At 46.6% G+C, this 26613-nt stretch overlaps 1 protein-coding gene across 2 annotated transcripts in view; it reads right to left on the bottom strand.

The window, feature by feature from the left end:
- The window catches only part of PLXNA4 (plexin A4), a 488679-nt gene that overhangs the window by 239962 nt on the left and 222104 nt on the right, over positions 1–26613 (bottom strand). For both annotated transcript variants that reach the window (XM_065829757.2, XM_071803541.1), the window contains exon 4: positions 6050–6181. In XM_065829757.2, the coding sequence (XP_065685829.1) occupies positions 6050–6181 (132 nt within the window). The remainder of the gene's footprint in view (positions 1–6049; positions 6182–26613) is intronic.

The raw sequence follows: 26613 nt of genomic DNA on the forward strand, positions 1-26613 counted from the left end.
AATAGCCACTCCAAACACAGGATTTAATGTTAATTGAAATCTTGTGCAAAGACCATGTTTTAAGAAATTAAGCTATAATGAAGTAAAGTTATTAATGATTGCTTTAACTAATTGATATGATAACATAAGCAGCAGATAAGATTTTAATCAGTGGTCATGAAATCAGAAGTAAACTAGCCAGTCGCCACCTCTTCTTTTGCAGCAAACTTCCATACAATAATTCTGTTGCAGATAGTGACTCAGCGGCAAAGGGAAGAAGAATAAATCTTGGGAGACAAATAGGTATAAACCTTCCCCATTTTAATGAGAAACAGACGCAGAAAGGCCAAAAAGACCCTGTCAACATGATTTGTGATACTGTTACTTAATTTTAACCAAATGCGGTTTCTGCCACGCTTTAGTTGAAGTACATATTTATTTGATATTTCATTGGCAAAGTTTAAAAGACCCCTCAAAATACCCATCTGCTTCTGCTACGCATGACCCTACCAGTCTCACCTTCGACATACTGTAATGGTTTTAGGGAATGATCACACTGCACAGCTGTGATTTATTCTCAGAGCATGGATGACTTTCTGATAGTTTACCAGGAAGAAGCACAACTTTTCACTGGACCATGAAGCTGACTCACCTGCACAAAAAAAACCCCTGACTGCACAGAGAGGGACGGCAAATTTTCTCCGAGTCAAACATAGGGTTACTCATAAACTGCAGAACAGTGACTTCCCCAGCCATTAGTACACCAAAAGTATGAGGCAGCTCAAAGCCGTGGGGGTTTAATAATACGAAGTTGGGGCCTCTTGCTCTTTGTCTGCTGGTTTTTGAGCCTTTAAGTTCATTTTCTCTAGCGCTTTCTTTTGATCCCTCTACATCAAAGGGAAAGGCTGAGATTCTCACATCCTGGAGTTGCTTCCAGGTGCTGCATCAGCTTTGCAAAACACACTCAGCACTGGGAGAGACCGAGAAGTCCAACGTGCTGAAACAGAGATATTTAGGGGGTGATGGAGGTGGCTTTCCAAATACTAGTCCAAAGCCACAACGGGAAAATTAGCATCCTCCACCTCCTGACGCGTAGAGTTGGGCTGTATGTGCATGTCAACACTTAAGCATCAAGGAGGTAAGGAGGCACGGTCAGTCAGCAACTGGAAGAGGAGAAAGCAAAGGAACCAGGATGCCAGGAGTAGAGTGACAGAAAAGCAAGTGCAGGCTGTGAAAATGTCTACAAAGAGGAACAGGATCAGAGAGAGAAGCAGAGATGGTAAGGAGAGGGTGAAAGAAGCATCTCAACCCTTGCAGTGAGCTCCAGGGAGCATGTAGGCTCAGGCTTCTCGTTTGGGAGAAGAAAGAGTCACAGAGAGGATTAGAAGGGGAAGAAGGATATGAGGAGACATGTGCGTGTGTCATGAGGAAAAAGAAGATGCAGAGACACTGCATCCTTCTCCTGACCCTCCAGCAGCATTTCCCCTCTGCTCCTCATCCCCTTAGATCACCGTGGGAGGCAGAGGGCTCTCCAGCATCTGCGCACCAGAAACAGAGAAGGAAAATGAAACAGACACAGCCTTCCATGTATCCATATACTGTGACCCACAGGGAACATTTCAATACAGGCACAAGTGCTGTTCAGACAGCTAAGTGAGGAGATGACACCTCGGAGCAGCCACCTCCCTGTCTCTGCTGCACAAGACAGACTCCTGTTCAGTGGAAACACCATCAGGCTTATAACTCACTTGGAGCTTTTGTGAACGCTGTGGCTAAAAGGCAGATCTCCTGATAAATCACAGAATCATAGAATCATTTTGGTTAGAAAAGACGCTCAAGATCATCCAGTCCAACCATTAACCCATCACTGACACTAAACCATATGCCTAAGAACCTCATCTATGCATCTCTTAAACCCCTCCAGGGACGGTGACTCCAGCACTGCCCTGGGCAGCCTGTTCCAATGCCTGACAGCCCTTTCCAGGAAGAAATTGTTCCTAATATCCAATCTGAACCTCTCCTGACGCAACTTGAGGCCATTTCCTCTGGTCCTGGCGCTTGTTCCTGGGGAGCAGAGCCCGACTCCCCCCGGCTCCAAGCTCCTTTCAGGCAGTTCAGAGATCAGAAGGTCTCCCCTCAGCTCCTGTTCTCCAGCTGAACCCCCCAGGTCCCTCAGCCGCTCCCATCACACTTGTGCTTATGATCAATCCTGTGCATGCACTGATCCTTTCCCGCTCTGCTGACAGGGACATGTTCTCACTTGAAACATGCATATGCCCACACCCCTGTGAAATAATGGGATCTTTGTATAATGTGTCTTCGGGTTTTGGTGACAAATCTTTCTCCTCCCCTCATTTGATTGACTTCCCTATAAAATATGTATTTGTATACAGTGGATTCCCTCTGATGATGCAAAGCTGCTGCATCCTGCTCCTGAGAACATGGCAAGACTGATAGTGTCAACAAGTGCCACTTGTCACCTCTTGACATTCACAGGAGCTGCAAGGGAGGACATCTTTCAACAACAGACCACAGGGCTAGGCTGGATTCCCAGCTTCCCTTGGAGCCCAGAGAGTTCAGCTCCAAATGAAAAGCTTCCTTTCATGGAAGGAGTTGTCAGACATTGGAACAGGTTGCCCAGGGAAGTGATGGAGTCACCATCCCTTGAGGGGTTGAAGAGACACGTAGATGAGGTTCTCAGAGACATGGCTTAGTTGCACGGTTGGGTTAACAGTTGGACTTGATGACCTTGAGGGTCTCTTCCAACCAAAATGATTCTGTGGTTCTATGTGCAACCCAAGGACTCCCCAGCACACTGAGGAAAGGGTTCCCATGCTGATGCCGACCTTAAAAAGGTCAGGGGATGTATTTTTTTGGAAGCACGAGAAAGCCTCTTCTTGTAGCCAGGTTTATGGTGACAGCTCTTTGAAGGTGTTTCAAGTTAAAGGATGCCTCATTGAGCTGAGTCCTAAACCCATTGCAGAATAGTTCAGTGCCTGCCAAGAACAATACTTGCTGGGACTGCCAGAGCCATGATAAGACCGGGAGAAGATGGAGAAATTAGCTTTATCATTGGGGATTCCATTCCTGTTGAGGTCTGGTGGGTGATGGAGCTAAGCCTGGGAAAATTGCTTTTAATAGAGCAGCTACACACCCAACAAAACCACTGTTATCTCCAGGGTACAGCTGGGATTGAGCCCAGGAGACAGAAGGAGGAGAAACCTCCTCCTTCCTCAGGGACAGGCCCAGTCTTGGTGCCTGCCCGCCTTTGGAAAGGTCAGGTCAAGCCACCACCCTTACGTCCCTCATCTCCACAGACCTCACAATACCAAGGGATTTCTGTGGACAGCAAAAACCTCTGATGAGTCAGAGCTTCATCCATTTGTGAAAAGAACTGTACATGACTTGTACAGCAGGTGGGATTTATCCTGCTCAGGGTCAGCCCGCACTCCTCTGTGACATTCATAGTCCTGCCTCCAGCAAAGGCAAACCCTTGCACCCACCCTCAGCCATCGAGGCCCTATAAATGTTAATGCATTCGAGCACTTGAAGTGTGTTATATCATGAGCACACAGATAGCGACTGTATTGCCGTGACGGCAGCGCTGTCATTCACTTTGCTTGCTACATCGCAGATAAAATCAGAGACGGGCAAAGGCTTGTGTAGTGTTGAGTGTTTCACGAAATTGGATCAGATTTTAAATAATAACAGTCCATGGCCTTTTTGCTAACCTCTCTCATACAGATACTCTTGGCCTTCAAAGATGGGTGGGAAGGGATGATTGAATAGATGACAGGGGACTCAGGCTCCTGGATTCTACACAGAGCTTCACCAACAACTTGTGGCCCTAAAAAACACCTGCCTAAGCTTGTGTTTTGGTGTAGCCAACCACAAAATGAGTCTGTTCATGTTGTAATTGTCAGGTAGTCAACATAGCGGCAAGAATACATTCTTGGAAGTTTCTGGAGGAAAAACAAATTGCTCGTCTTGTTCCATATTTCAGTTTTTTAAGGAAGTGAGTGAATGCGCAGTGTTGTCCCATTGACCTCTCCTAGAGAGAATGAAGACAACTCCCAGGTGTAACAAGACCAACCAGCTCAATAGACCTAAACATCTTGTCTCTGTAAATCTGAATGGCTCCACAGAACCAGTAATGGCATCTGAAGTGGACTCTTGCCAAATGGGTCTGCGTAAAAAGAACACTCTGGAAAAATCTGAAACCATGGATTGATTATTGGTGTATTGTCATGCTCAAGGGCTTTGACAATGCATGGAGCCCCATTCTGCTCAAAGAAAGAAGGAAAGACCAGCAGGGTAAAGGATGAGAAAGAGGAACAGTGTCTTGACCAAAGTCTTGCAGATCACAAGCATCACCTGCTTCCACTTCCCACCCCATCCCAAAAGGTGACGTCCCATCCTTGCCCAGCATGGAGCAGATGAGAAATAAATCCCAGCTCTGTCATCACATCTTTTCTCCTGAGTTATCAACGACTCACAGTTTTTTTAATAAAGATGAATGTACAGAATTGTTCCCCTCCCCACTCCAAATTGAAGTATAACTATCCATAGCTCAGGGTGAGGGTCAGAGACATCACAGAGACAAAAAACATTTAAAATAATATTATTCAAGCAGAATAAATGGCAGTTGTAGATTGGAAACTATAACCCTGACAGATCCGACCTCCTGGACCACAACAACCCTGCTAAACACCTCCCTCCAAAAACCACATGCATCCCCTGCCCTATGGGCCAGAAGAAAACTTCTGGTAGCTTAGGTAAAAAGGTTAATAATTTCAGTTTTAACCACAGCCTGGAAAAGAGCCACCTGAAGAGGATATGTGGAGGGTCTATAAAATCATGGCAAGTGAATTGGGAACAATTATTGATTATTGTGGGGTTTTTTTAAGACAGGAATTAATGGGTAGGAAAACTTCCACGAGGGCGGGTGAGAAGAGGGGACACTGTAGTCAATCTCCATCCTGGAGACTGCTGACTGTGCTGTCAGAGGATCAGAGCACAACACACGACATCTGGAGGGGGATCTTGGTGTTAGGGAACTGGGTGATACTGGGAGAAGATCACACTGCTTTGAAAGTGTTACTGGAACGTGTAGGAATCCTCCAATAAATTCAAGGAGGCAATAAAAAGCATATCAAGTGGGTGTTTTATGTTTGGTGCCACTTACATGATCCAAGGCCAGGTGGGTAACAGTTGTTCAATGAATCATTGAACACTAATGTATGGGTGAAAATGTCACATTTGGGCCGGTGGCCTTCACTGAGGTTTCACTGTAGGGCACCTGCCATCACCCTACCAAAATCCCTCATTGCTCCCCTTTTGTTTGGGGATTTAAAGCTCCTCACAAGCACTCATGAATCAACCAGTTACGGTATTTCAAGTCCCTGAATGTCTTCAAGATTAATTACGTACAATGAATTCCTTCATGCAAAATTATTTCCTCCTCCCAGCCCAAGCAGCAAATTCCTAAGGCCAAGAGCTCTGCTGAAATCAGCTGGACTTCCAGCTTGAACCCTCAGATTTGTCCTTCCCTGGAATGTATTTGTATTTTCAATAATGATACTAATGGCACAACAGGAAAACCATGCTAAACTTGGCCCACACCCTGTCAGACAGTGTCCTACATTCTTGTTCCCCATGTCTCAAAGAGGTTCCAGCTTCTCCAAATACTCCAGTTGGAGTCGAATGATTCAGCATGATATTTATCCGTATCTGTGGCAGATGTAGCCACAGTTTGAATGGAGGTGGAGCGCGATGTGATATGCCACAGATGCAGTAGCAACTCCTTGCCATGTAGCCAGTACGAAGTTTATTGCATAGAGCAATATTGGGGGTGGTTTCTACCCCCTTATTTCTTTGCCCCTGGCCCCTCAAAAACTACATCAATATATAAATGTAATGTTTTCTAAGCATGAAAAATCATGAGATCAACAATGGAGCCCATCTTGGTAGTAACCGTGTTCACTGTCAGAACTTCACGTGCAATTCTGACGCCCGTACCGTGATCAAGTTAAAAGCTTTCAGAGCACCATGGACTGATGGAGTTTCTTACCTGCTTCTCAGACATGATGTAGAGGTGTTCATGATCCACTGAGAAGGCCATATCCCGTAATATGGGGCCGGTATCCACCACCTGCACGATCTCATACTCCAGTGTGTTCTTGTTGGTGCCATCCACACGGATCTGCAGAACAAAAACAAAAGCAGGGAGAGAACATGAGTATTTTTTCTCCTCCCATGTAGACTGTAGAATAATCATTGGGGAAATGCATTGTGGTCCAGTCTTTTGGGCAACAACCACTGTCATTACAAAGTGAACATTTTCCCTGTGTTCTCACTTAAAGGATAAAGCAGGTTAAACTGCTCTGCTGGTCCCATCAACCCAGGAGCACTGTAGAAGAACAATACAGAGCCTTCACTGTGCTACCGTCACTGCCTGGACAAATCTACTCAGATGAAAATGATGGCACAAAAGGCAGAATTTGTGGTGATGATGAGCAAAAGATATAAAAAAAAAACACTCTAGAGACTGCAGGGCTGAGGGCTGACTCACTCCACTGAGTCAGACAGTATTAGTGTTCTTATTGCTAATATTCCATGGGGCAATATTTTATTGTGGAGTGTACGATACAACACAGACTATTTCTCTTGTTGATTACATATATCAGATCTTGAAATCAGTCCTGCACAAATATGACACCTTATGATTCCAACCACATCTCATATCAGGGTGTCACTTGGAAACATCAATAACGGGAATTATGAGAAGGAGCCAGATGTACAGTCCCAGTCTATCCCTGATGGTGACTCCGTGATTACAGAAGAAAATACACAAAGCATAAGAGTTTTCTTTACTTGTCTAAACCCAATTTCTAGAGATTAGTTTAAAAAAAAAACAGTCTTGTAATAATTTTCAATAGTATAATCACTATTCAGGATAATCTATCTCTCCACAAGAGTGTCAGATCCTTCTGGATCTTGTGAGACTCTGTACTTCAGCAAACCTAATGGTCACATATTTCAGAGATGCATCCACATTGCCTATCTACGCTGCTATGTTTTCAATGTGTTGCCTTGCTCTTTCAGAAAATCTTCTATCCTGCAGCAACACAAATATTACAGTATCCTTCCCTATAAGACACGAAGTTGTAGTAGGTCTGCTTCGTGCTTTACATCATGATCTCCATACCTTCCCGACCAAAGGCAGACCAAAGTCTTCCAGCCCCTGGTTTGCACTTGTGCAGTTTGATAGCTGAGCAAAAGACACTCTTTCCACCCAAAAGAAATAACAAGCCATTGAGAACTTTGAGTATCAAGACCCATTCCCACTGTTCCCTGGCACAGTCCATGAGCTTATTCCTTCTGAATCAACCTTACAAGCCAAGAAAATAAGCCTGAATCATCTTCTATATTAAAAAGGCAAAGAAAAAGGGAGAGAGGGAATGACAAAAGGTCTGGAAAGTCGGTCTGAGCAAAGGGTAGCAATGATATACAGATTCTTATCTTTGTCCTTCCTCCATCTCCCTACCAGCTGTATAACAAAGACGAAACATTATTCTCTATAGATGGATAGGAGAAATGAGGCAGAGAGGAGTTAGAGGAGCTATCTGTGACAGCAAAGAGTGTGGAGGGTACTCAGGGATGATCAGATCATGTGTGCTACCCCTCAGGATGCTCAGCCTATGCAGAAGTGTGTGCATGAGCAGGTATTGGCTGTGGGGCTAGTCAAAGGACATCAGAGGATTTGCAGTTATTTTGCCATCTGGATGGATCTGGTGGTGACAGTAACATACTCCACAGTGTCAACACACAGAGGTCAGGGCCTGAAGCCCAACTCTGAGTATCTGTGCTTCCTGCTGGCTCTGACAACCTGGGAGGAGAGGGGTCGCTCATGTCCATGGCCCATAATGGATGAATTCAGCTCCTCCAAGTCCCTCTTCTTGGAAGTGGACACTGATATGATTCACCCATGAGAGTCAGGAGAAAGGAAGGAAACAGAAAGTGCTTCACGTTGAGAAATCATAGAATTATAGAAGAGTTTAGGTTGGCAGGGACCTTCACAGCTCATCCAGTGCCACCCCTGCCATGAGCAGGGACATCTTCACCAGCTCAGGTTGCTCAGAGCCCCATCCAGCCTGGCCTGGGATGTCTCCAGGGATGGGGCATCCACCACCTCTCTGGGCAACCTGGGCCAGTGTTTCACCACCCTCAGCACCCTCATGTCCAGCCTGAATCTCCCTCCTTTAGTTTAAAACCATCACCCCTTGTCCTGTTGCAACAGGCGCTGCTAAAAAGTCTGTCCCCATCTTTCTTCTCGGCCCCTTTTAAGTATTGAAAGGCCGCAATAAGGTCTCTCCAGAGCCTTCTCTTCTCCAGGGTCAACAACCCCAACTCACTCAGCCTTTTCTCTCTCTCTGCTGATCACTATGCTAAACAAACCTTATGTCTTTACTGCTTTGACCTTGATTTTTCAGCATCATCAGGGTCAGATCTGCAGGCCACCAGATAAGTAAGCAGCCAATTATCACCCCAGGGCTCAGTCACCATCCTCAGCCTTTGCCAGGCCCCATTAGAGGAGAAAGAGCTCAAAGATGGAAGAGGTCGGCTGAAGAAATAGCCGGCTGGAGTTAACAAACCACATAGACACAGCCTCCAGGGATCTCCCCTATGCATTCAGTGCAGGTAAAAGATTGCAGAGGTTTCACACTAGGAAAACAGAGATACTTGGAAGTGATTTAACAGACATTGCTAGCCTAATTGCCTGCAAAGTCATTATTTTGCAGAGGGGGAGAGCGGGAGGAATAGGGCTCATTCCAGTGTACGTGTGCAAACGCACACACGTGCAGTCATGCACACCCAGCCCAAAACCAACAATAACTGCAGAAATCTCTCTAGTTAAAGCTAGTAGCTAAAGAAAAAGAAAAATCAGAAGGCCAGAAAGTCTGGCAGACATTAACCCATGCTGCACAGACCATACAAACCTGTGCGCCAGCAAAGAGGTGATTATTGTAGCTTGCAGCCAGCAGTCTGGCCCTTAACTTAAACCATCCCTTTACCTGTCTTAAACTCTGGCTTTCTTATGTTCGAGCCCAGGCACAGAGCCCAGAGGATCTCCACCTTTCCTGCACATTCTTTTCAGTCCTGAGCATCAAATAACACAGCGGCAATTTCTCTTGGAGAGAGATTTATTCCTGGCTCCCAGACACCCACTAGAACCAGGACAATTTGGTTAGCCAAAAAAAAATATCAAAAGAAGAGCCTGTGAAGGGAAAATTAGACGATTCTCATCAGAACCTGCAAGCGAACGTCACTAAAGTCAGGGACACAGACACAATCTCTGCTCGGAAAGCTGCCCAAGTTGCCAGTTTCAGGGAATTCAAAGCACACACCAGCAGTTTGCTCTGTTCCTGCTCTTCTTTGCCAGCATCAGCCACAAGCCCCAGGTGGAGCTGAGTGCTGGGCTGGTTTTCTTCTGACTGAAGTAGGGATATTCTTATATTCAAGATGTTCCTATTAAGCTGTGGGATTAAAGCCTGACAGACAGTACAGTGGGGATTTCTCCTTGAAACTGGCTGTGAACCATGGGCACCTCTGCAAGGCAAGGGGGAGGAGACCAAGAAGTGATGGAGAGGGTTCCAGGACCATAAACACATCTCAAAATTCTCAGTCCACCACAAAAAGAGGTGTGCAAGCTCACTCATCACAAACACACTCATCACCTCCACCACAGCAATACCTGCTCCAGCTGCGTACACATCTGTCCTGCACAGACACATGCTCCTTGGACCACAAGATGATCCGCTCATCACCCCAAGTTCCCCTGCCCTCCTTTAACCCGACACACATGTGCAGAGCTCCCAGGGACCAGTGTTCTCAGGCTGAACATTAATCCTGTTTCCTGGAAGGCTGCACTCGCTGGGCTTCGTTCTGCAAAGCCGGCTGCTATTAAAACATCAGCATGATGCTTCCCGAAGGTCAACTACCAGGGGACCTATTCTGGCAGCTGTTTGTTTGTTTGTCTGAACATTATCTAGGTCTGGCTGTTTATTTACATCCATTGAAGTATCAGACAATAAATACTCTCTCCCAGTAGCAAACAGATGCTTGCACTCGAATGTTCTGGCTAGCGCTGGCTTCAAAATGATCTCCTTAATGAGCAAACAACACTATTAATCTTTAAAGACACAGGCTCTGGCCTTCCCTGAGCTCTCACTCTGGCCATGGCTAGCCCTACAGGCATCCTGGCAAGCAGCCCATGGGTCTGGTAGATGAAAGAAGGTAAAAGATACCTTCCGTCTCTCAACTGGTGCTTTTCTGCATTATCTGGTCTCCCCAGATGCTGTGGGGTCCACAGGGGGCTGATGCTTGAGCACAGTCTCCCAGGCAAGCTGGTGGCAGATGCCTCAATCACACTTTTAAGAGGGACATGAGTTTTAGAGTTTGGGATTCTACAGTTATCCAAGCAAGATACACAAGAAACCCCTCCAAATCTTGGGTATAAACTCAAAAGGGTCAAAGAAAAAGCAGTGGGGATGGAGGACAAAGAAGGAATTGGTGTTAACAAGCACTCAGTGCCATTGCTGGAAGATAAACCCAGCAGCAGTGCTGGGAAACCCTCTCCCAAACTGTATATCTACCTCAGCAAATAGCACAGTGTAACAGGAGTTATCTGTAAAGGGACACTGTTTTGCTGAAGTCCAGAACGCATTTTTGATGTGTTGCAGGAGGTTTATTTCAGACTCTACATAGTGTGACCCTGTAGACCAAATCACTGTTTGGAGTGTATTAACATCATCCAGTTTTGCCTTATCCAAGAAAAATCCAGTTCAAACACTTTAAAACTGCTCTGCTCTGTGAATCACAGCAAATTAAAGACTGACAGCTTATTATCTTCAAAATTGTCTTCAGATTCACTTCAGAAACACATTCCTGAATGAGGACTCCTGTTGTTACCTCACCTCTATTTTATTCTCCCCACAGCTTGAGCTGGTCACTGGCAGCAAGAGTGCATCATTTCCACTATGCCAACTAAGCTCAGCTGTTTCCTACTCTGAACCCATCATCTTCTGCCCAGAGCATCACTCCTGGCCCACCAGTGTCAAAAGGAGACCCTCTCAATTAACTCCTTTGTATAAAGCACTTGAAACCCATCCAGGGCTGCTGAGCATGATCAGGAGCAGGATCATGATGGTTGGCCAGACAGATAGCAGGAGCAGACGCTGGTTGGGATGATAGTTATTACAAATAATTAAATGAATAACTAAGTGGAATAGGAACTGGTGAACCATGGCTCACTCAGCCAACCCATTCCTCCCCATCTTTCTCTTTTGTGCAGCATCAGCAACCCCTGGGTTGATGAAGGTAAAGGGAATTCATCATCTCAAGCCCCAATGCTTCCAGCCACTGACCCAGCAGTTCCTGCTCAAGTCATGCTGGTGGTTTATTTTGGCCATGAAATTGCCCCAGTTCCCAAGGGAGACAATTAGGCGGCTGCCAGGAAGATTGAAAGAGTGGATTTCAAAGGCAAAGACTCAGCTGGTAGGGCAATCTTGGTCCTCCCCATATCTTGAGGAATCCCTTCTTTGTCACAGGATAGTTTGGGTTGAAGGGACCTTCAAAGCTCATCCAGTCCAACCCCTGCCATGAGCAGGGACATCTTCACCCAGATCAGGTTGCTTGGAGCCCCATCCAGCCTGGCCTGGGATGTCTCCAGGGATGGGGCATCCACCACCTCTCTGGACAACCTGAGGCAGGCTCTCATCACCCTCACTGTAAGAAATTTCCTCTCCATATCTGGCCTGAATCTCTTCTCTTTTAGTTTAAAACCATCACCCCATGTCCTATCGCAACAGGTCCTGCTGAGAAATCTGACCCCATCTTTCTTCTCAGCCCCTTTTAAGTCTGGAAAGGCTGCACTAAGGTTTCCCCGGAGCTTCTCTTCTCCAGCTGAACACCCCAACTCTCTCAGCCTGTCCTCCCAGCAGAGCTGTTCCAGCCTCAGGTCATTTCTGGGGCTCCTCTGGCCCCTCTCCAACAGGTCCATGTCCATCCTGTATTGAAAGCTCCAGAGCTGGACGCAGTACTCCTTTCCTCTCCTTCTCCCAGGGTTTCTCACTGAAATCACCATCATTATTTCTCACTATTGGATTAAGGATCTGTAAACTTCATTTCTGGGAGATCCAAGCAGCCCTGGAGCCCAGCACATCAATCCAGGCTGCTCTGAGCAGTGCCCAACCACAGCCTTATGACTGTACAGGGGCCTCTAATACTTCATTGCTTTTCCAATATCAGTTCCTCCCTGGTTTATGAACCTAATGTTCCCCAGCGGATGCTGGGACTGCTGGCTGTTGTTTCCAGCATGGTGAGGGGGCAAAGACACAGCAGACAGACATGATCTAATGTCAGCCTGTTAGGATGATCATCTGTTTCTGCTTTTCCATTGATTTGGGTTACATGATGTAGATCTATTGATCTCAGCAAAGACAGGGAAGGGGCTGGTGACACTCCATGCTCCTCCTATTTCCCTCCATTTCGGCATGTGTTTTCTAGTCGAATTATCCATTCTAATCTACCTAAAGCCTATTAGCAGGAGATCAATTTCTAATAAAACGTGGAATTTCAATAGCCACGTCTATCTACCAATGCAAAAGGCTTTTAGAAACACTAATTGAAAAAATCAAGGGGTGAGGTATTTCTTTCTTGTGCCTAATAGTCAGCAGCCCTCCCTCGTCTCTTGTACAGATGTTTTAAGGTGCTGCTTGCAGGGATGATGCCAGCCCATCCAAATACAGATCTCAGAGCACCTTCAGCCATATGGAGAGCAAGATCCTGGAAAAACACGTGTTTAGTCTTCTCACCGCTCATGCTTTCAGTGCTACCTGGACCCCAATGTGTCGTGATGACAGCCACTGTCATAAGAGGTGATACTAAGCTGATACCGAGAGGACAGTCAACCGCAGCTTTTTGCTTCCAAGGGAGACCCACACCCTAAACTTGCAGGTGTCCCCCAGCTTTTACCCTGGTAAGGCTCAGCTCTTGAACTCGGTCCCAAGATCATCAGTGTTTGTGTGATCACCCATTCAGTTATATCCACAGACCCAAAGTTCTACACACAACAATACCCCATGCAGCAGACAATCCCTTCAGATTCCTGGTTTACATTCCTTTTATCCAGGAGATTTAAATCTTATGATTAGCAAGCAAGGAAGACTTATTTGCTGCAGAACTGCAACAATCAAGGAGAACAGTTCTTCCCCACTTCTCCATCCACACAGTTCCCAGGGCCCTTTTTCCAAACAGCAAACATAGGGTTTTCAAGAAAACAGCTTCCCTAGAATATTGCTGGCTAATACCTATCATCATTGCACTGTAATCCTCTCTCAGGTGGGCTCTGGCAGGAATCATGGGTGGCTCAACAGGGCAGGAGCACGGAGTCTAATCCTTGCAGAGGAGTCACCCACTGACCTCTCGTGTAATCCAGCCAGGCCGCAAAATTAGGTCAAACAGAGACGTGCCTGACTGCTGGACGGGATATCTTCCTTGCAGGTCAAGCACAGCTCACTGGGGCAGAAAGAAGATTCCTCTTAGTTTGGTAGATCCAGGAAAAAACATGGGGCAGGATGTTGATGGCCGTCTGTTTTCCTTTTCCAGAGAGATGTAGGTCAACATGACTTGGCATGGCTACAGGGTGCTCTGGTTTCGTGGTGGGTCAGTGTCTCACAAGGGATAGTGATCTGTGATACACTGGAATGAATCTTTTGCTTTGGGTCAGAGAGTCTTACAAACCAGGAGACAAACTCCTAGCTGACAGATGTCCCCTTTCTTTCATGATCCATGGCACATGACCACTGTGGTTCTTCAACAACATTCATAGCAAGAGATAGTCCCCACTGTAACGGATTTATGACCTGAATTAGACATAAATCAAAAAACAGCCTTTTTTTCTGTGTTTGGACAGCACATAACACACTGGGTTTATGACCACTGCTCCCAGTATCATAAAAATAATGACTACAGGTTCAAGTGCGGCCATTCAGGTTGTATCGGGACTGCAGGGCTCACCTCAAATTAAAACAGCTACAGAGCTGGCCATGGGGGGAAAGGCAAGGAGACAATCAGCTCCTTTCTCTCCCTCACCAGGGAGAGCATGTCAGGTATATGCAGCTTTCACATTCATGAGCCAATTGACAGATGACATCATTTTTGAAAGCATGGTTTACACAGGCTCCCCTGGCGCTCCCTGATTGATAAATTAGACACTCATGAGCCACGTGCTAATCAATGCAAATCATTAGTTTATAACAACACAAGGCAAGCTCGGCAGAGCTCATTTTTCAAGGTAATGGCCTGCCAAGTGATCAGTGTTCAGCAACAAGCCCTGCCAGGCGATCTATTAACAGGCTGCTGGCACTCACCTATGGCATGAGACTGAGGTCTTTGCTGTCCAGTCCTCCCCAAGGACTGGGTTGTGCTACTCAGTGCAAAAGCCAGAGCCCCAAACCTGCTATTTCTTCTCCTTTCTCATCATGAGGCATCACAGCTCCTGGGCCTTGCCCTGGCTGCATTGACAGTGGCCACCTTGGTCCCAGACATCTGGGGTGCATGTGCTCTCGCTGCCCACAAACACTTATTCTCCACTTATCCTAATCCTGCAGCCTAAAATAAAAGTCATTTCAGACTGAAAAATTGTTCTTTGCCCTCTATCAGTGGAAATCAAAGCAGAGCACTCAAAGCATTGACGTGTAGATGTGTCCTAGAAAATGTCATGCTGACAGCAGTGGCATCTCTAAGAGCTAATTTCTGCATCAGCCATGTGTTTGGTCAAACGAAGAGGCCATTTGAACCCTCCACATCCAAACTTTTGGCTTCAGGGACTTACAAGCATTGCCCAGCTGAGTGGGTGCTTTGGAAGAATGAAGCTATGACAAGGAAAGACCCACCATCCTTGACCCCTCTGCCAGAGCAAAGGGAGAGCAAGAACATGGGACAACTCTGCTCCATGCCCAAAGAAGCCTGTACGGCCTCTGCTTCCTGAACTCGACAGCATTTCAATCCTGCTGGCAATGAAGCAGAGTCTCTTCTTCCATAAGTTGCTTTATCAGGTACATATCCTACCACAGGTGCTCTATAGAACACCTCCCAGTCCTGTATGGAGAGTAAGAGTTCTCAATTTGACATTCCCAGAGGTAAAGTTCAGTGCTGACAGTGAGGCTCAGTTGCTGGATGCTCATAGTTATGATTCCAGTGGATAATCTCAAAGGTCATCCTAGTGCCACTCCATCCATGTGCACTACGATGGGACTTTTGGGTGCTGTTCGTGTCTCCCTGTAGCACAGCGATGATTAATCTACAGCAATTAAGTCATCTCCCATTCCTCACAGCACCCGGTTGCATGAGCTGAAAGGGAATCCCCTGAGCCTATTAGCTCTGTAAGTCTTCTGATACATGATGGGGTTGTTCCAGTTTTCCAGGGTGCGGGAGTTCAGGTGTATGTAAAGCCACTGGCCATGGCAGGAAGGGTACAGATCTCCAGGCATTTTCATTTATCCCAAACTGATGGAATTTCATTTACATGACCAACATTTTGGGGAGGAGACAGCAAGTTTTTGAATGTTTACTGTGTTACTGCCACCAGTCCTGGTTCTTCGTAAAGAAAACATAAATAAAGAGCATATAAATAAAGCTGGAGAGGAACTTTTTACAAGGGTGTGTAGTGATAGGAGAAGGGGTGATGACTTTAAACTGAAAGAGGGTAGATTTAGATTAGATATAAGGAAGAAATTCTTCACCATGAGGGTGATGAGGCCTTGGCACAGGCTGCCCAATGAAGCTGTGGATGCCTCATCCCTAGAAGTGTTCAAGGCCAGGTTGGACAGGGCTTTGAGCAACCTGGTCCAGTGGAAGGTGTTTCTGCCCATGGCAGAGAGGTTGGAACCAGATGTTCTTTAAGGTCATTTCCAACCCAAACCATTCTACAATTCTAAATAGATGTTTTCAGTCTGAGTGGGTTCTGACTGAGATTAAGGGAACAACAATGTCAAAAAAACCCCCAAAACAGTATGAAAATTCAACTTTTACATGTAAAAGCATGGGTGACAGTTCATGAACTGCACAACCCAAAATGCTTGCCTAACTCTGGTCAGCTCTTAAGCAGGGGTCAAACTGTAGATAAAAACAATTCAGACAAGTAGCACTACCAGAAAGGCTCAAAGCCCTGCATGTTTTTGGTTCAGAAATACCCAGGAGCACAGAGTGTGTGTGAACAGAACTGACCAGAGACAAAGATATCAACACAGTTGGCCTGGATTAGAAATCCTTACATGAAATTGCTCAGAAGCTGAGGCACACAGTAATATGGGATGGTATGAGGCCAGATGGATTGCAACATGGGCTAGATCATGAATACAAGTCCTTCATAAGTGTCTGTTCATAGGAGCAGATTCCTCGCAGAGATGAGCTCATCCCATTGTGCCGGGAATGCAGTGACCCAGAGGGCTGGAAGCCCCATGGTGGGGGGTGCAGAGCAGCACCACAAAGGATCCTTTGACTGCGACCAGACGGGGTGAGCTTTGAGACACCCACGGATCCTCACGGCACAGTGTCACTTGAGAGGAAGCCAACTGCCCTTTGGCAATGAGAGACACGAACACGTGTGTAGATCTGGGCACCCGCATGGACACATGGGCAGAAGCAGCAGAGGACATGCCAACACACCAGCATGGGGGGAATATTCTAGCAGGCAAAAGAGACGGGAGTGTGGAGGCACAAGAGACACACACAAGGAGATGTGGACGCACTGTGCCCACTGTGGCCCATCAGCCTAGAGTGAGGATGTAACAACGTGCCACGGGGTCTTGGTCAAAGAATTAGAGAAACGTGGAATAGTTTGGGTTGGGATGGACCTTCAAAGCTCATCCGATCCAATCCCCTTGCCATGAGCAGGGACATCTTCACCAGCTCAGGTTGCTCAAAGCCCCATCCATCCTGGCCTGGGATGTCTCCAGGGATGGTTCATCCACCACCTCTCTGGGCAACCTAGGCCAGGCTCTCACCACCCTCACTGTAAAAAATTTTTTACCTATGTCCAGCCTGAATCTGCCTTCTTTAGTTTAAAACCATCAACCCTTGTCCTGTCACACAGACCCTGCTAAAAAGTCTGTCCCCATCTTACAGGCCCCTTTTAAGTACTGAAATGGCACAATAAGGTCTCCCTTGAGCTTCCCTTCTCCAGACTTGTCACAAGCAAAGAGCCATAGGTGATGTAAAGATCAACACATGCACGTACCAAATGTGTTTTCACACCCAGCAGAATCTGGGGTGGGGGCAAATGTGGACAGTACAGGCATCTCTGAAAAAGGACCTACTCCTTGGAGCAGACAACACTGATCTGAACACAGGCATTTACACACATCTTGGGTGCTGGGGTGCCCTGGGCAGCTCCAGGCATCAGCAAGGGCAACAAGATCAATCACAGCCTGTCACATTCAATTTTGGAGATATACAGATGCATTTGCAACTTCCCTTTACAGTGTATCAGAGGCGGAACAAAGCTCCTGCTTTGCTGAGGATTTGGGTACTTTTGCTACTTCCTTTAAACAAAACATCCAAAATCCTATCCCGGAGATTATATTGTTGGTCAAGTAATATTTTCTGTTCTTGTACCATATTTGTGTCAAGTGCTGCTGCTAAATGACTACAGAGAGAGGCAGAGAGTGATGGGCTGTGAGTCCATAACTGAAAACAGAGAAATCTCAGGGGCAGAGCTCTTTGCTCACTCATGTGCTAAGACTTATGGGTTTGGATGGGTGGATGGAGCAGGCGCTTGGGCACAATTCCTGTCAGCAAGGTGGGGACACGTTATCTCTAAGTCCAGGGGAAAAGGGAACCTGAAAGAGAAGCTCTCCAAGGAAATCAGCCAGCCCAGACTCCTTGTCCAGTCCTTTTTGTCAGTTGACATCTCTAGGGCTAAGGTCAAGATAATGAGGTCCTACATATCTCTGGGTCCCAGACCCACTGACAGGGTTGTGTTCTGTAAAGGTTATTCTAATTCAGTTGCTGATTCTTTCAGCTCCTAGGCTTCTCAATGCCAAGGTGACCTATTAAGAACTCGATATCAGATAAAAAATATCCCTTGAAGCCTTTCTAACCTTCATAACCTATGTTTATCCACAAGTTTTAAATTAAATAAATAAATAAATAAATAAAAGAGAAAGAGTGAATGCTTATCTTCCAGTGTTGCCTAAGATAAAAGGGAAGTACCATCTGGGGACAAAGCTCCACATTTGCCCTTTCTGTCCTTTTTCCCCTTTCATGCAAGCAGCTGGAAAGCTGATCCAGAGCTGAAACAGTGGATCAGGTCTCTTCCATTCACATCTCATGGACTGTTTCTCCACTGAAGGCTTCTCTCATCTGCTGAGCTACCAAAAGTTCCTCTGCTTTTCATCCCTGACATCTGACCAAGGGACATGTCTCTTCTCAGGGCAACCTTAGCACAGACCACTTCTCTCACCTGCCAGTCCCAAATGGGTAGCAGTGATCCCAAAGCTAAACCCTTGCAAGGACCAGCTCTCCCATCACCCAACGTCTAGCGAGACCAAAACTCCCTGAGCAGCCATCTCTGCTCAGCTGTGTCTCATTGAGACCTTCTCCACTCCAAAACCTTCTTTCATTTCCCGTCAGCTGGTCCTTCATTAGTGACCCAAAGCCACCACTCATACTTTCTTGTCTTCGAAGGGCTCCAGACAACTTGTTGGTCTTCTCCAACATCACTTGGCTGGATTCACTTTCCATCTCCAGCACTGAGCTACAAGATGTTTCTAGTTTCCACTCAATGGAAAGAGAGACATCCCTCAAAATTCCTGCAGAAAAGACCACAGGAAACTTATCCCTGCTTAGTTCCTTACTCTCCAACTCCTCAGTCCTTCCTGAAAGGACAAAGAACAGCCTCAACTTGTGGAAGCTTCCGAATGGCCCTGTGCACTCTACAAAGTCACTTGGTTTCATCAAGTCTGTCCCTCTAGGATCCCCAAAATGTCCAGCCACCTGCGCTGAGAGTCGTTTCTGAGGATGCCACAAGAGAAAATGTGAATGGTGGGAGGAAAGTGTTAGGAGCTATGGCCCTTGCTCCACCTCAGCTAAAAGAGTAAAGAAAAGAGGACACAGGAGCTCTCAGCTCTGGGGTAGGAGGATGAAGGGCTCTAGGAGATAAGAGGGGACACACAATGACACAGAGGAAAAATGATCCCAAGCCCAAAGAGCAAAACCCTGCTAACCCATGGTGAAAACATGGGTCCAAGTCCAGCATGATGAATTACACCAGAGATCACTGGGCATGGACCAGTCAGTGTCAACTGTTCTCCTTCCCAACAACCCCCTTTGAACAGCCTCTTACTCTAGTGTGTAATAGTAACACCAAGTGCTCTATCTTCTCCTTCATCTTCTTATTTGGCTCCACACTTAGAGCAAGAGACTTGGAAAAATCAGAATCTTAATCCTTAGCTGAACTATGTAAAAGCCATATGACTTTAGACATGTCAGTGCTTCAGTTGCCACATTTTACATTGAAACACCCGTGAACCGGATGATTTTTAGGGGACAACTTCTGTGGCTGCAGTAATTGTTGAATGGAGGTTCTTGAGATAGGAAGTACAGACTCAAAAAATACCACCATGGCAGCATCCAGCTCAGAGGGTGACAGAGGGGAAAAAAGCATTTTGTGTGATCACACGCACATGGTACTCAGATAATTACCCTGAGTACCTCCAGAGAGGGCTGGGGAAAGACAAACTGACTGGCACTGGAAATTTTCAAGTGAAAAGCGTTGTGGAAGGGAAGTAATTATTACCTCCAACAGCGTAAAAATAGCACGTATCTTCAGACCTTTAATCACAGGGGTTCCTTGTGCATCAATCAGAATTAGCCAAATGTGTATTCAAGGACCTTGATTGAATTATCCAAAAGTAATTCAGATGAATTTAAAAATAACGGTGTAGTAGGCATGTTTTTTAACACCAGTAAATCACCAGACAGGACTATCTGTGTAAAGTCTCTGTGTACAGAAACACAAAATGGAAATGCAGTGGCGGAGAATGGAAGGGAATGTATTTTTTCCAGCCAAGCACACCCCAGTCTGCAGAGCATCAGCCCAGGTCTATGGGAGCAAAGCTGCTCACCCCACGGAGGAAACAGAGCCCTCCATGTACACTTAAATGGATTAGGGGGTCTGCTGGCAACCGTCCTAAAGGAGCTGTTCAGCGCAGAGGGTAAGGCACAAGGCACGATGGAGAGAGAATTAAGAGAGCCAGATGGATTTAGCGGGTGAGTGTTGACATATTATTCCATTTAGACAGAGGCAAAGAGCTCCTGGAATAGGGAAAATCCTGCCTGAGCCATACAGGTGGGGACCTGGCTGCTGAGCTGGGAATCAGATCCTAGATTAAGCTGTTGCACTTTCAGTTGCCCCATCAAAGGGGTTAGAGCGGCTTTCACAAGTCTTAACACGATCCTGTAGCATTGAATTGGCCCAAAAACCTCTCACCCTACAGAACTGCAGGTGAAATATGAAATGCAGGGGAATTCAGAAAGCAGAGAGCCTGGAAAAGCTGAGCACAAAAGGGGCCCTGACAGAAAATCTCTAGGGATGCTTTGGCCAGGACAAGTGATGCACAAGGACCACAGCCCACAGGGAGGTCCGAGCAGAGATAACAAGAGGCACTGTCCTTCCAACAGGACCAAATGCCAGGTCTGCAAGGGCTGTGTCTTGCTATTTACTTGCAAAGCTTGTTACAAGCAGCTTGTATCTGGCCACGTATCAGTGGAGACCATGAAACAGATGTTGCCTGAAAACTGGGGGCAATGTGCAAGCACTAGCAAAGTAGAAACCACACCACAGACAATACTGCTGCAGTTGTGTGCTTGCATAGCAGAGTTTGGGAAAGAGCCCAGGACTGCTTCCCTGAGATGCTAATGGCATGGGTGTGTTTCAGGTCCTGGGGTGACCAAACAGGATCTTTCCCCCTGTCTTGAGCATGTCAAGTAAAGCAGAGAATATGCAGCAAGCTCAGCTGCACCTTTGGGGTGGGAAAGGTGATGGAAGAATAGCCTGGGCATGATCTCATATCTCCATAGACATCATTTGTCTCCCATGGGTCAGGAAGAGACAGGAAGAGTGTGTCGCTCATGGGAGATCATAGAATCATAAAAATAGAGAATCATAGAATCATTTTGGTTGGAAGAGACCTTCAACATCATCGTGTCCAACCATAACCCAACACTGGCACTAAAACATGTCCCTAAGAACCTCATCTATGCATCTTTTAAACCCCTCCAGGGATGGTGACTCCCCCACTTCCCTGGGGAGGAATGATGAGGGATCACTTTCCTCTGGGACCTCGAGGTAACCCGGGCAATGAAACTCTACCCAAAGCCATTTTGACAGAAGGTCATGGCATGAGACAAAGCAAGGTCAGGAGTTCAGCGTCAATACAGCAAGTGCCAGTCATGACACAAAAGACTCAGGGATCAGATATACCTGCCAAGGGTTGCTCAGGAGGGAGGGTATTGAGATGGATAATTACTCCTTTCATCTGTGCTGCTCTTCCTTGCCATTCACACAGGTCTCCTGGCTTTGTCCTTGCACAGGTTGTCTCCTAGCAGGGTCCTACCCAAGAAACCCCAAGTGGGTGTAGAGTAGTTGAACGATAAGAGATGTAAGAGCTGAACCTCCCTTTTCACAGAAGCAATGGCTCAGGCTTCCGTAGAATCACTCCTAAGAGCAACCAGCTATTTCTGTCATCACCCCCAGCTTCGTGCCGGAGTGATTCAATGAGGTTACTCCAGATTTACACACCAACAGCATCAGGGATTCTGGAGGAACTATTGTGAACTGTTGACTGCAAGAAAAGAAACAGGACCCTAAATCTCCAGAGTAGGAGCAACTGCTTTTCCTTGAAGTCCTGCCAGAGTGGCTAGTAGTGGTGTTTCATATTCTCAAAGTTTGGGGTGTTATTTAGTGAAATTCCAAATCAGGGAGATATAACATGCAAAATCCCATGCATTTCAAGGTACAAACTGATCTTCATCCAAACAACAGTTTGAAACATCTGCAGTACTGAGGATTTGCTTGAAAACAGACCTCTTACTGGAATTACTGTTCTCTCAGTCTTTCCCAAAGCCTGATCTCCATTTGAGGGGAAGCTTTCCATGTTTTCAAGGTTTTGTTGAGGTGAAATTAGATCAGTTTCATGAAACTGAGACAAAACACAGTAACCTCACGTTTGCAGTTCTTCACACTCCCTTGAGGATGCTTCACAGAGCCCTCGGGAAAACAGATTTACAAGTGCCTGGAGCTCACTTGTTTTATTGTTTCTCTACAGACCTCCTTCATAAGACAGAATGGGAGAAAAAAAAGACTTTTTAATAGTTAATTAAGCAACATTTATCAAGTTGCATTTGAAGTTTTCTTGGTCCATGGGAGATGGTGAAAAAGGCAGAAGAGGTGAGCGGCTATGTCTGCACATCTAGCCCAAAAAAAGGGAGAAAGAGAAGGAGGCTGGGAACCGGCTGCCTATTATTTTTGGTCATTTCTAGCCCAAAATGCTCAGTGTTGGCCGAAGCTTCTCTGCGTGTGCAGCAGATGGCGCAGCTGCAGTAGTTGTCCTACTGCCACCCACTGTCCCCATGCCAGCCCCAGGGCCATCTGAAAGGGCATCCCTCACTAGCTGGTGGTCTCATCCAGCCATTTTTTGGCTGGGTCCTGCACCGTGAAACCCCAAGCACTGGGTTTTAGCACCCTCAGAGAGGTTTACAGCAAGGAAAGTGAACTCCCAGCTGTCCCAAAGAGGGGGGAACATCCCTAAGAGATGCAGGAGGTACAACTCCATCATGCAGAGATGGATGTGCCATAAAACCCCACAACGGTGCCTCCTGGGTCACTGGCATCATTCACAGCCCTGAGCTCAGCCTGAGCCCTGCAGCCTGCCTTGGGAAGTTTAGAATGGGGTGAGACAAAGGACAGACTGCAAAATAGGCCATGGGGAGCAATCCAATGTTGGCTCAGGTGCTTCATTTCCATACTAGGAAGAAAGAACCATGTCCCCAGTGGAGGACCCACCTCCGCAGACGATGCCAGTCCTGGTGATGGAGACCAGAGCCCGACCAGCTGCCCCAGGAGCCATGAACCGAACCTCCTCCCACTGCCTGCACTCTTCTGGGCCCAGCTGCATCCATCGGAGCAGACTGGTGCTTCTCATCATGGCCAGAATGGTTCCCACTGGACTACTATTTCTGTCCGGGAGTGACAAAAGAAGGCAGTGTGAAGCCTTTATTTTTGGGACTCCAGGCTATCTTTGCAGGCTTTGTGGTTTCAAGAGACATGTCTGCTCCCTTTATGACAATCGACTGCTTCTTCTCTCATCTTCAAAGGCTGAAACTAAAGCTTATTACATCGCTAATTTTGTCCTGGGCCAACAACTCCCCTCCTACCCCTTCGTGCTGAGAAGCAAAATAGAGGTGGTCATGCCTCTCCTTTTTCTTATTTTGTTTTTAATTTTTCTGCTTTTGTTATGATCTCTTGGAGGAGGACTAAGTGGTTGCTTATAAAAGGGAGAAACTTGTGTTTGTACACAGATCTCTTGGCAGTTTGGAAAGAAAATACAGTGGGGAAAATATTCTGCGTGGAAGAATCTTGGCAGCTGGTGGCAAACAAACAATGAGAGGAGGGATATGGAACAGGAAGGAGAAAGCGTTTAAGTTGGGTATTTTTGGGGAGGATGTGACCGTGTCCTATATCTTTATTTGTAGTTGCCTTCTCCCTCCCATCCCCTAAACTGGGAGCCCTTCAAAGCTTCTTGCCCTTGGCCCATGGCCTTGGGAGCAGAACAGAGACAGCCACAAGCAGCCAGCTGCCACCTTTGTCCCTGCGGTAGCACTAAAAAGCACAGCTGGGAAGCATCTGGGGGATTTATTTTTCCCTTCTTTTTTGTCTTCTGAGAACAGTCGCTTTTTTCTTTTTCCTGGAAGCACTTTTTTTTCAAAGCTCAAATTTGCCCAACCCTTCGGTGAAAGTCCCTGCATTTCTCCTCGACAGCCACAGGGTGTCAGCAGCTTTATGGAGTGGGTTCCCTATAGGAATCCCAACTCCCTGAGACACCCCAGCTCTAGAGCAATGCTTTGGGGCGGAACACATCCTGCCTTGTCCCCCCATCAGAGTTTCCAGTGAGCAAAGGATTTGCTCCAAGCCCCTAACACACTGGAATGGGACTTTGTGATTTCAGGGCAGGTTATGTCAGTTCTTCCCCGATGGATAAATAATCCCAAATGATCCATGAGCTGGTGGCAGGTTTTGGCACGAGACAGGTTTGAGTGGCACCTGGGGGTCTGGGAGAGGAAAAAACCCCAAAGGTGACAGGAGTGACAACGACATGAGCTGAATTTCCACATTCTTGTCTCTCTGAAGGTCTGAAGGCAACTCCTGGGAAATATAAGCAAGGGGACTTCACTGGGATTTGGGACAGCCAATTCAGACCCCAAACATCACCTTTATGGTCTCATTAGTGCATTAGTTGTGTGTTCCTGAGCAGCAACAAAGAGCTTTGCCATGTCCCAGCTATGAGTTAAAAACTCCCCTTTGACTTTCCAGTTTTACCCAGGGAGGGGAGCAGCAGTGAGAAGCCCCAAGTCCATGTTCACAGCCAGACACAACCCCTGGGGTCTGAGAGGAGCATCAGGAGGTGCAACGGTTAAGTTCTGTGCCAGTCCCATGAGTGGCCTTTGCTGTCAACTCATCCTATTTTGTGCCTTGAGTGTCCCATCTGTAAAATGGGAACAGGGAAATTTCCTTCCCTTGCAAAATCTGAGCAGCATGGAGAAGGAGCTCTGTCGAGGAGCTGTGTTTTCAGCCTGGAGAAAGCTCCGGGGACACCTCATTGTGGCATTTCAATGCTTAAAAGGGGCAGATAAGAAAGATGGAGACACACTTTTTGGCAGGACCTGTTGTAACAGGAAAAGGGGTGATGGTTTTAAACTAAAGGAGGGGAGATTCACGCCAGACAAGAGGAAGAAATTTTTGACACTGAGGGTGGTGAGACCTTGGGCCAAGTTGTCCAGAGAGGTGATGGATGAACCATCCCTGGAGACATCCCAGGCCAGGCTGGACGGGGTTCTGAGCAACCCGAGCTGGTGAAGATGTCCCTGCTCATGGCAGGGGTGGCACCGGGTGAGCCTGGAAGGTCCCTTCCAACCCAAACTATTCTATAATTCTATGAGGATGGAGTGACTTGGGAGTAGCCCTTCAGATCCTGTGTTTCTCACAACACTGTTCCCATCTATTCCCCAGCCCATGACAAAACGAGGTGACACTTCTAGTAACTCAGCTCAAAGCAGGATATTCCAGGATGCAAAGATTTGGGAGGAGTAAACTAAACCAGCCTGAAAACAAATGGATGAGGACCGAGCAGCCCCGCTGTGTCTGGCTTCAGAGATGTCTTGCTGTCACCAGTCACCTGCGTGCCTTCCAGGCATGCACTAAATGTGGGATTCATCTTGTTTAACATGGTCCTCCCAAAAATTAGACATCTCATCTAATGAATCAGGCAGGCTTCCCCTCTAGTCAATAGAAAGAGACAGGTTTCACCACGGGGCGATTTGTGCCATCCTAAATAGCTGTCTGAGGCAGATGGAGTGAATTGCTTTCTGGAGATGCCAGTCTCTCTCCATTATCTATAAACGGCAACTCATTTTGATTCAATGCTGATGACTGGCATTAGGTGAGACAAATTTCAGCCTGAGTGACTGTCTGACATCTCTCGCAGATGGGCCATCCACCCTTTCCTGGCCGTCACTGTGGGAAAAGATGTGTGGATGGTTTATTACGGAAATGCTTGATTTTGCGGGCAGTGTTTGTTTGCTCAACGTGTCATAACACAAGACGAGGGTTAGAGAACTGCACCTTCATCACTGTCTATCTTGGGATGCTATGCTACTACACACTCATGAGCCAACTTCTGCAGAGCTAGAAAAGCTGCAGATATAGAGCTGTCTCTTCTTTTAGATGAGCAGAAAATGGGCCACTGGGTAGGTTTTAAGCAAGAGCTACTAGAGCTTGCACTAGTGCAGAGGTGACAGTAGGAAACAAAGGATTTGCAACCACCATCTCTGTTACACGTACACATCCCTTGTCTGAGTTGGATCATCCCATGAATTCATTATTTGCCAATTGCATCACGCTGTTGCAGTATAGCAAGGTGGTCAGTTCACAGTATATCAAGAATAAAAAGAATCTCTTAATCAACTGGGAGTGGTAGGAGTACTCAGAGACTGCCCAGACAAACTCATGTCGAGTGTGTACCTTTACCCAGTGAAGCTCTGCCATATACTCTGCACTCTCTGAAATCACCTACACCTCGACTGTGTTAAGCTTCAACCATTAATAGCTTGTGGCCAGTGCTGAGACATCTTATTCATATATATGAAGGGTGTAGCCAGCTCCATAGTGTTGGAATTTGGTCTATGAAACCATATAGGCTCATCTGTAGCTCATGAGTCTTTGAGTCCAAATGGGGTTGGTTTTAACCTATTTAAAACCATTCTCAGGCTCCATGACCCTGGTTCCTGCACTTT

The sequence above is a fragment of the Patagioenas fasciata genome, chromosome 1, assembly GCF_037038585.1.
Source record: "Patagioenas fasciata isolate bPatFas1 chromosome 1, bPatFas1.hap1, whole genome shotgun sequence".
NCBI classification, from domain to species: Eukaryota; Metazoa; Chordata; class Aves; order Columbiformes; family Columbidae; genus Patagioenas; species Patagioenas fasciata.